Source organism: Melozone crissalis, unplaced genomic scaffold, assembly GCF_028551555.1.
Source record: "Melozone crissalis strain CALT ecotype California unplaced genomic scaffold, PUWL_Pcris_2 ptg000016l_1, whole genome shotgun sequence".
In the NCBI taxonomy this organism is placed as follows: Eukaryota; Metazoa; Chordata; class Aves; order Passeriformes; family Passerellidae; genus Melozone; species Melozone crissalis.
In genome coordinates, this window is record NW_026535794.1 from 42446303 (window position 1) to 42457102 (window position 10800).

Consider the following 10800-nt stretch of genomic DNA (forward strand, 5'->3'; position numbering starts at 1 on the left):
TACATCCTTTTGGGACATAACTGCAATGCTGTAGGTACTTCTACAGTAACTAGTATGGGGAAATTATTTTCCATTATTTCAGTCTAGTATTCAGTCAATTCAACTGAATTCTCTTGTATCATTATCCGCACAATCATGTCTACAACTTGCAAGCACTTCAGTGGGAGAAACAACAATTTTCATTTTCCCCTACAAATAACCACTTCTCTGAGGGGAGGCTGTTCGGGTCTCACAACAACTTCAGCTAGCTTGCTGGTCAGTCAGCCACCGATTAAAGAAAATCTGGTTTGCAATCTGCTCATCTAGCCACAAAAGCTGTGTTTGGGACACTCAGCCGGCTCATTCGGCAACCGGTTTCTTAACAGAGAAGCCATGCCTTTCTCAAGTAACATCCTTGTATGGATCAAGTATTCTTGAAATTTGAGTGACTTTGTCTAGCAGGCTGCAGACCCCCTTCACGCTCCAACTTCAATGTATTAAATCTCCAGTGCCTTTGGGCATACCATATATAGCGGTGGGGGCGGGGTGTGCTGCAGGAGGGTGGAATTTAACCCTTTACCAGCACTGTTTTTAAAGGGGAAAAAAAAAAAAAAGGAAGGCTTGGAGGCATGCTGCTCCTTCTTTCTGTGCTCTGAGAAAAGTTCTTCCTCAAAGTAACAGACCTGCTCTGCCTCACATACACATACACTTACTAAAACATCCTGGAACTACAGAATTGACTTCCAAAGCACAGCAAGACACAGCAGCAGCAAGACCCCAGGAGCTACCTGGTGGCTGTCCCTTACACCCTCCACACCTGACATGGCATTATTCAAGGTGACAGAAGATCAGCAAGAGTAACCTTGTCAGGCAGCCCGTACTGCCTCACTCACTGGTGCTTCCCACTACCAACCCTGACACAAGGCAGCAGCATTTCTCCAGTCCCTGATGCAGCACTAGGGTGGATTACAAAGCTTAAGGGCATCCGTAATGCAGACAGCTTTCAAGCTCTGCTCACACCCAATATTTAAGGCTAGGGATTTTTATTTTGTACACTTAACTGTCTGACAGTGTGAAAAGCTGTGTAAAAAGAACCACTGAAGTGAGAGGGAGGGAAAAGGGGAGGATTTGAAGTTTGATAGCTGACATTTTACCCTAAATAATAGTTTGCCTTTTGTTAACCAGGAGCGGCTGAACAACATTAGTTTTTTAGCATATGCCAGCCACTCTGGACAGCAAGTGCCTAGACATCCAGACAGAGTCCACAAAACCCAAGACAACATAGGACATGGGGAAGTTACAGCAACAAGCTCCAGCACCACCATCCAAGAATCACACTGAAGTTTGATTGCTGAATTTCAGGTCCCTGCCAGTCTTTTAATCCAGCCAAACACAGCATTTGATAGTTCTGTACATTCACAATACCTCGCACCTAGCAAAAGGAAATATTTAAAGTAGATGGTAGTTTATAACAACATCGGCTATCCCCAAAAGAAATTGGGGGGGGGGGGGATGTAATACAAGCAACCAACTGAAAAAGAGGGTTTAGCAAACTTCACAGAACACCTTGAAATATTTTGGTTATGCATGGAGACTAACCAACATGAGAGGGATGATGCAACACAAATTCAGCTATCACCTTTAGCTCACTAAAGCACCCTTCTCCTCCACAACACAGATTAAAGGGCAAGCACATTGCTATTCTCACATCCCTGGAAAGCACTGGTATAAGAGCAGCCTTGGTGGTTGCTTGTGTGCTTTTAGGAGAGAATACTGTAGTAACAAACAGGAGTAAAACTGAGCTGCTGAGGTGACAGCAGCTGCTTTGGTTAGGTTAATTTGTCTACTTCAGAAATGAGTTTAAAGACAATCCACATGTTTCTTCAGTTGAGGTTTTCTCTGTAGCATTCAAGACATATCTCACAATCCCCAGAATTTTAAGTACCCAACTCTGAAAAGTGATTCTCGCCCATTGCCAGTCCAACAAGTTTAGAGCTTGCCTCAAGTCACCTCCCTACTGCTGGGAGGTAATCCATTTTCTCCCAAGTCAGCACCAGTGCGGAGGCATACAGCACAAAGCATACAGAACCATAAAACAATAAGCATTTGAAGTTTCCAGGTCAAGCCTTAGTCAAGCCAAAAATATTTCAACCACATATGAAGGAAACTGCTAACTAGTCATCATCCTAGCCAACAAGTTCACCATCTGGGGTTTTAGCAATGCATGTTACACACTCAAGTGAAATAACAGGAATGGTGCTGTTATTTCTTAGAGCTGAACATGTAACTATGAATTAATTCTGTCAGTATTGCACACATATCCAAAGTACCTGAACAACACAGAACATATATTCATGAGCCTCATCTGTGGGTACTGGCTTTTGTTTTTTTCATACTAGGCTATACAGCTAGAGCATTTAAAGCTGGCCAACACTTTTAGTTGCTAAAAAAGATTAGCAGCTATGGACACTGTAACTGAAAAGAATTTGTTTTGTTGAAGTTGATAGCAGAAGAAGAAACAAGTAGATGAGAAGCAAAAGAAACACTACTGTCTTAGCCACATACAATTTCTCTTCTTTAAGATGGCAGAGCAAAGAGGAATAATAAAATAGCTTCTGAGGTGACATTACATAGTAAAGAAGTTTTTGTACTCAAGGAGATAAGGAATTGGAGCAATACTATGTTTTTTGTTCCATTTCTGTAACTTGATTCAGATACACAAGCTTAATTTTTTAGGAGGACCAAATACATCCCACCCACAGAATCCTTCAAGCACAGCCAGGGAAAGGAGAAAACAAGCCATGGAAGGGGCTGCAGCTGAGCCCACAAAGAGTACAGCTGAAACAAAGTCAATATGCCTAATATATTTTGGGATGAGGACATCCATTCATTACATTAACCAATACTTGGATTGCCAAGCAGTAACCAGTCCCATCCAGCATTTCTACACTTTTTAATTAAAGACTTTAAATGATAGGTTAAAAGCATTAGTAAAAATTATGTACTACATAATTATGATCCAAGACTATATCTGTAACTGCTCTACTGAAAGTGGATTACAGCTGAAGACAATAAACCCCTTCTGTGATATCTTATCTGTGGTAACATTAGTCTTGCATTCAGTGCATTGTTCATGCAGCTTAAGATCTGTGCTCTCAACACATCGTGATTCTTTCTTTGCCTGATGGAAAGACACCAACAACTTTGCAGGAAGGAAGGGAGTATGGGAGGAAAAGTAGGAAGAGACTGGGTCAAGACAGTATTGAAAGAGGAATGATACCTCCTCCTTGACTTTAAAACAGAGGAACTAAGTAGTTTTCCTTAAAGGAAGCATGGTCTAGCAAGCATGTTTACATGCTCTGAAGATTTATCTGAAAGGAGAAACTGCTACACGATGAAAGACTTCATCACCAAATTGAAGCAAAAATTCAGCTAGACCTTCTCCCCCAGTTACAAGATACACTTCAAGGCATCAGTTCTAACAAAACTGTAATTTAAAAAAATTATGGGTATACAGTAGTCTAGTTTCATGCCCATTTATTGCATGCACATCTCCAGCTGTATGTCACTACAGCCTCAGAGGTCCATGCTGCAGCCTGCAAGCATTAATACCCCTAACACACAGCAATACTCTTGGGTTTTCAAAGACAGGCTCTAAGTAAAATCAGTCCATGAAAGTTGCCTGAACATCCAAGGCATTTATGCTTCTTCCAATTTTTACTCACTGAAAATTGTCTGAAGTCACGGATAATTAAGCCAGTAGTGTAACAACATCATATTATCACCAAGAGAAAAACCTGAAAACTTTGCTGTGTTTACCCTAAAAATGGTGAGTGGATTTCAACACCAGTCAACTGCAAAGCAGCAAGGGGGCATTGGATTCTCCAGAATAGTATTAAAGCTGTTTAAAACAAAAAGTTTTAATTCTCTTCCTAAAGAGAAGGAGTTAAATCAAAAGACTTCTGCATGCAGGGAGGAGCCAGGAGTTGAAGATGTGATGGTGAAGAGGCATCTAAAGGGAAGGTAAGGCAGAGTAATCCCAGAGGTTTAACACCTGATAGCTGAACAGTATTTGTAAGCTAAAAAATATTGTGAAACAAAAAATTATTCCAACCCTTTATCTTTCTAAGGATGTTAAATCCACATTCCATAAATCAACAAAATAACTCACTACCCTGCTTTCTTCATCAGGGAAAAGTTAAAAAGGAAAACACAACTGTCAGTAACCCAATCTGAAGCACTGTTCTCAGATGGGCACCTGTATGTGCATTTGATATCAATAGAGGAAAGACACAGTAAGTATGATCAATGAAGGCTGCACGAGTACCAAGATCTATATGCAGTTTCTTACATGCCCTGGAAGTATGAATTTCTCTAGCTCATGTGCACATTTTTTCCTCTAAACCTGAAGCTCTAGCAGTCACAACACCAGTGACACAAAGCATCGCATTTAAAACCACTGCCTCTGGATACACTCCTAAAATTTTTAATCTCTGTTAGGTGGCAAAAGCCTTAATCATTACAAAGAGAAACAGCAAGAGCCTGTACCACACACTGCAGGTTCACACAAATAACCCCTGAGCAAGAACTGGGAACTCGGGCACACTCCCTCTGCACGAGCCAACCACTTTGGTGAGACGCGTGGGTGGGGGGCACTGGGAGCACAGCTCAGCATTTGGGAGCATGGAAAGCCATGGCACAAAAGCAACCACATTTAACCTACCATTCCTGTCTAACCACTCCATTCCTCCTTTCCCCTCACACCAGTTCAGCCTGGAATTAAAATAAACTTATACCAGTGCTAGCAAAAGGGAAAAGTTTTCTGTCATGTTAAGTGAGTTAAATTGGCTCACAGAAGCATCTCCTGAGTGTGCTCACTCCCTGTTGTGAGACCACAGCTCTACCCTACATTAGGGGAGCTCAGACATAAATTCAATCAGCAACTTTAGCCAAGGTACCAGGTAAGTAGCTTTCAGTTCAGCTGACAGCTATGAAGTTGAATGCTTTCCCCTATACATGTGCAAGCCTCCAAAAATTGCATCTTTCACAGTCTGTAAAACAATAAGAAGGAATGCCTTTTAGTCATAATGTAAAAAGATAAGAAATCCAAGAATATATGCAACATAGCAATCTGTTTTTAGTGAGTCTTGTCTGCATGCTCCAACAGCCCCATGAACCCTTGCAACTCACTGACATGGCAAAAAACTTAAAAGAGTTTGTAAATTAATCTGATCAGTTAAGACCCTGACCAAAGACAGACATGATGCAAGGAGAAGGAAGCAACAGTGTGTGTAAGGGCAAGGGGAGAAAGATCTTTAAAAGCCTTTCTTGCAACAGAGGGAGCTGTGGTGCTACAGGGTTTTGTCTTGTAAGTCTTGGTAGTCCATGAACCACTTCTAAAATGGAATCTGTAGAGCAATATGAGAACTAGAGGGGTCGTACACCATTAAGCTGACTGAATTTGGCAACTCCACACTTTCCCTAGAAAGTGTCAGAAGTCTGCTATTGAAGTGTTTTGACCATCCACCACTGTTATCATGAAATGATATTCAAGCTCACAGGAGCTGAGCTCTGCCATAAATTAAATCCCAGTTATTTAACTTGCAACTTGTAACATTTTCCACTTTCTGCAAACTCACTTGACTCAGTTTATCAACACAAGCCAAGTGTCCTACACCTGTTCCAACATTTTCCAAGATGGTGGTTTAGTTTACAGCCTATTCATCCTTCCGAGAAAAGAAAAACAGAGGTGCTCTTTCAGTCCGAGATGAAACAATCAAGAACACATTGACACATCAGGGAGGATATTTGATTTAATTATGGGTAAGACTAAAATAAAATCTTTCCAAGTCCCCCGTCTAGTTGGTTTTTAGAACAATAACATCTAGTTGCTACTGTAGCATTGATAGCACTGCACGCACAAAAAATGCCAGACGGAAGAAAATTATCAGGGTTGTAGCATGGTTACTTTTGTAGAATGCTTCAAAACATCTGAAATTAAGCATTTTACATCAGACAGTGAGGTTCCCAGTAGTAAACCACAAGACTGGATTTCAACAGAAGTGCTACGACAAAGAATTGGCTTTTGCTTCCCCCTCACCCCACAACAGTTTTGTTCACCTTCTTTCATGCATCACTGTAGTATCTGCTATCCTGAAAGCAATGTTCAGGGTTCCACTCTCTAATGTCTGCCACTACTGTAACAGTCAATATTCTCTGTTTCAGAGACTGTTATGTACTCATAGCACACAACAGGAGTCAACAGCTCAACCAATACCAGAACCATCATCTCCACTAAAAAGAGACTACACGCCAGACACATCCCAGTTAAGAGCTGAAATCTGCATTTCTCTGCATAAAGAGGATGAGCAACTACACTGATCTTGTCTGGCAAATGTGTATGTGTAGTCTTGTTTTGAGACTTGGAACACCCAGCAAGTCACCACCCACGGTGCTATTTCCCTTCTCACTCGAGGGAGTCTAAAAACGGAGGTGGAATGAGGGAAAATTATGGGGAACGGACAGTGATTCCCAGAAGGAGGGCTGGAAAGACCAGAGAGGAACAGGATGAAAGGTAACAAATGAGTAGCAATATTAGGACAGGAGTATCATGTTCTAGGCAAGGAGGCACAAAATAAGGGAGGAGCCAACAACTTTTGTGCAGAAAAACCTCAGGGATGGGGTCAAACTCCTTAGAACAGGGTAAGGAGGATCTATCCTGGGGAAGGAGAACTCTGCATTTAAGAGAATTATTCTTCCAGCAGCTTGCAGATGAGATCTGCCTATGCCCAAACCTTACCTGCATGAATTAATCAGAGGGAATATCCTGCCCACCAGCTTTTCTCACATACTGAGCAGAACCCGGGTTTTTAACTACTAATATTAAAGTTTCAGGCTACCATTCCTGCCTTGCATTTTAGGTTTGTTTTTACACTATTAGCCCAACAAAGTGCCTAAGTGATGCACTAAGTACTCTCCTGGAAGGCTGCCTTTCTATTATCGTTCCTTTTATGAGGCTGTAAATAGCATTCTTAAACAAGCAATAACCCTCACAGTTTTGCAGCCACCCTTTCTCAGAAAAAAAAAAAAAAGTTGTACACCTCACCCATATTTTTAGCCAAAGTGATAAAGATTTACAGGACAAACTGTTCCCAACAGTCAGACTATCCCAAACAATTCCTCTCGAGTGAATAATAAATACTTGCAAATACTGATCAGGCACACCCGCATTAAGGAGCCACCAAAACGCACTAATCAAGAACAGTAGTAGATCATTAATTTGCAGAATAAAAGCCTTTCTCAACAGGAGCTGAAGGCTTGAAAATACTTAGTTGTTTTAAAACAATTTCTAGGTCTACAGGACACAGGAACACCCAAACCCAATTCTTTTAAGAAGTGTACTCTGTTCAGAGTGCACTGATGAAAGTAAAATTACTTATGTCAAATAAACTAAGCTTTTTCAGAAGTTATTTCTAGAAAATCCATACAGTTTAAGCAAGGCTAGAATACCTTTGTTCCCTTTGCAATTTAAGATTTTAAGTCCACAAAATACCTTGGAGCTCCTATCCCAGCTACTCTTTTACTCAGTGGATTCAGAATACATTGCATTAGAAGCTGGATATTCTATATTATGGCCAAAAGCCCTGAATTGTTTCATTTTACACACTTGGAAAAGAACTTTCATCCTACTGAGAACACAAAACCTAGCAGCTTTCTAGCCTGTACCACAAAACCGAGGTTATACTCCAAAATGAATGCAGAAAGATGTTTTTTTTTCTAGTGTCTTAAGAACATGCCTCATTTCAGTCTAGCATTCAGTATTACACAAGTGCTTTAGGAAAGCCACTCTCAGGGAGATGCTGAGATACCACAAAAAGCTGTAAGCAGCTCAGCTGCCAAAATGTTTCTGGGCTGCTTTTCTTTTTGTTAACAACTTGATTGTTCCTCAATCACACTTCATGCCCCCCAAATGTCATTTTAAGGTCTTTCTTTTCCCACAGAATTCATACGGTCTGTCCTCTGCAACTTTAAGAAACACAAAATGCCAGACCTTTCCAGAATTATTTCATACCTACAGCAACATTAGAGGAGGTACAAAAAGTGTCCCTGAAAACTGAAGACAAAGGCATCACCACATTTCCCTGGGCAAAATGCCTTCGTTTATCAGTTAAGCAAGCATCCCACAGGAAGCTCTTGTACCACCCCTGTCCTCAGGCAGGTTTTCCCTGAAGCCCCTTGTGCTGTCCAATTTCATCTTGGGAGGAAACTACCTCCAACACCAGTTACTGGAAAATTCCAGCAAAATCCCCCCGCGTTGACCCCCAAAGCAAAAGGGGAAAGGCAGCAGATCGCCATTTTCCAGCTTCAAACGAAAAATCAAGTTTCAAGCTATCACAGCAAGAAACTATCCCAATGAAACTTAAGACACTTTCAAGTACATTTTGAAGAAGCCACTGCCTCTTTTAAGATCTATGAAACAATACTTAGGGTCACCAGAATCAAAACTTGCAAAGCCAAAGCGTTTTAAATTAACACCACGTAAAGCAAGTTCCTGTTTTTGCATCAGTAGATGCTTGCCACCACAGAAGCAGACAAGATGTTAACCAAGAGCAGTAGATGTAGCTGACATTTGCAAGCGTGAGTATCTCTGCTAACTTTTTTACTGCCTTTTATTTATTTATAATTCATTAATCAAAAAGGCGTCTTTTTCTCAACACAGTTATCTTCCTTCCCTATTCATTCGTTTTTCTTCCTCCAGCGGGTTACACGCCGAACACGGCTGTGCAAAGCGGACTCCACAAACCAGTTTAACTCAGCATCGGGACTCTGGGGGACCCCAAACCTTTTTCCCTTGCATCTCCACGGCCCCGCCACCCCACGGTACGCGCCGGACGAGCCGCTCTGAGGGACACAGCGCCCGCAGCAGCCCAGAGCTCCCGCTGCAAGCCGTTCACGGGCACACCGGGGCTCCGCCGGCCGCCTCCGGGGACAGCAGGTCCCGCACCTCGCGGAGGGGCCCCCCGGCTCACCTCCTCTTCCTCCTCCTCCCGGGCGGCGGCGCGGAGCAGCGCCCGGTGCGAGCGGGGCGCGCCCGGGACGCCGCCGCCTCTCCGCACGCCCTCCCCCGGTGTGTCGGCGGCTCCCGCGCCGCGCTCCGGCCGCTGCCGGGGCGGCGCTGCCCCCGTCCCCACAGCCCCGCCGCCCCCCGGCAGCCGGCGATGCGGGCGGGGGCCCTCTGGCGCCGGCTAGGGCCGGGAGCGCAGCCGCCCCTTCCCTCCCTGCTTCCCTGCCTGCGCTCACCTCGTCGTCGTGGTGCTGGCAGTAGCTGGCCCGGTCGGGGAAGACAGAGAGGATGTTGTACGGCGAGGCGGGGTAGGGCGGGCTGAGGGCGAGCGGCGCGGCGGGGCCGGCGGCGGCGGGGCCGGCGGCGAAGCGCTCGATGAAGTGGTCCTTGGTGAGGCGGACGCGCTGGTGCGCCCGCACGCAGTTGTCGCACAGGTGCTCCTGGCAGTCGAGGCAGCGGGAGCTGGCGGCGTTGCCCTCGTCGCAGGAGCTGCAGCGGGGCTCGCCCTGCCGGCTGTGGGGCCGCCGCAGCAGGAGCGCCGCCGAGCCGCCGCCGCCCGAGGAGGAGGACGACGACGACGTCGAGGAGGACGCGGCCGAGGCGGCGGCGGCGGGCGAGGAGCCGGCGGCGCGGGGCGGCCCCGGCGGCGGGCGGCCGTGGTGCCGGTTGTTGCCGCCGCCGCCGCCCGAGCCCGCGGCGGGGCCGGTCCCGGCGGCGCGGCCGTTCTTCTGCTCGTCGGCGGCGGCCGCCACGACGACGACGTCCAGCAGGTTGCTGAGGAGGAAGTTGGAGGAGGGCAGCGCGTCCATGCCCGAGGGCTCCGAGATCACCACCTTCTGGTCGCAGATGGGGCAGCGCAGCTTGAGCGCGTCCCCCGCGCCGGGGTGCCGCTGCGCCTCCAGGCACTGGCGGCAGAAGGCGTGCAGGCAGGGCAGGACGTGGAGCCGCCGCGGCGGGCCCCCGCAGGAGGAGCCGCCGCCGCCCCCGGAGGAACTGGAGGTCTGCGAGGAGGACGAGGAGGTGGAGGAGTTGGACGAGAGGGGAGCCGGCGAGCCGCACATCTCCTTGCACAGCGGGCAGATCTGGAAGTCGGACTCGGGAAACGAAGCCATTTGCGATAGGCCTGACTCCCCGATGGGGGGCAAAAACGTGTCTCTCCTCCCTCAAAAAAAAAAAAAAAAAAAAAAAAGAAAGAAAAAAAAAAGGCCAAAAAAAAAAAAGCGTGGGCGGAAAAGCAGAGGCGCGGGGAGAAGGTAGTTCTGCAAGCAGCTTACGAGCAAGCTGGCATCGATCAGTCGTTTTGCCAAGTGGGATCGATGGGCCGGTTTTGCAAATACGGTGTCATCGATCCGGCGGTCTGCAGGGAGCTGGGTCCTCTCCTCGTACCTCGCTGCTGCCGGGCTGGCTGCTGCGGGGAGGGGGGAGTATTTTTGGTATCAAGGTGTAGCTGTCCCGTTCTCCCTCAGTAAATGGATCCTCTCGTCCCTCTCATGTACTTAACCCCCGATCCCCCGTTGCATTAGACAAATTGTATCGATTCCCCGATCGGTCAATACCTCACACAGTCTTCTCATCTCCCCCTCGGGTCAGCAGTTTGACAACGTGGTTTGGTTACTTGTCCTCTTCCTCAACGGAAAGTGCATGGGCGCCGACCGCTCGATCCCCGCGCATCCAGCGGGGACCGAACTCTGTCCGCCGGGGCTCGGCTCCGGTTCCCACGGCCGCAGAACCGGGTCGGGGCGGCAGTGCAAGTCCCT

The 10800-nt window shown here is 46.5% G+C and overlaps 1 protein-coding gene across 1 annotated transcript in view; it reads right to left on the reverse strand.

Moving 5' to 3' along the window:
- The window catches only part of TRIM71 (tripartite motif containing 71), a 54103-nt gene extending 43948 nt beyond the window's left edge, over positions 1–10155 (reverse strand). The window contains exon 1 of the mRNA XM_054274268.1: positions 9280–10155. Within this exon, the coding sequence (XP_054130243.1) occupies positions 9280–10155 (876 nt within the window). The remainder of the gene's footprint in view (positions 1–9279) is intronic.
- Positions 10156–10800: the final 645 nt, after the last annotated feature.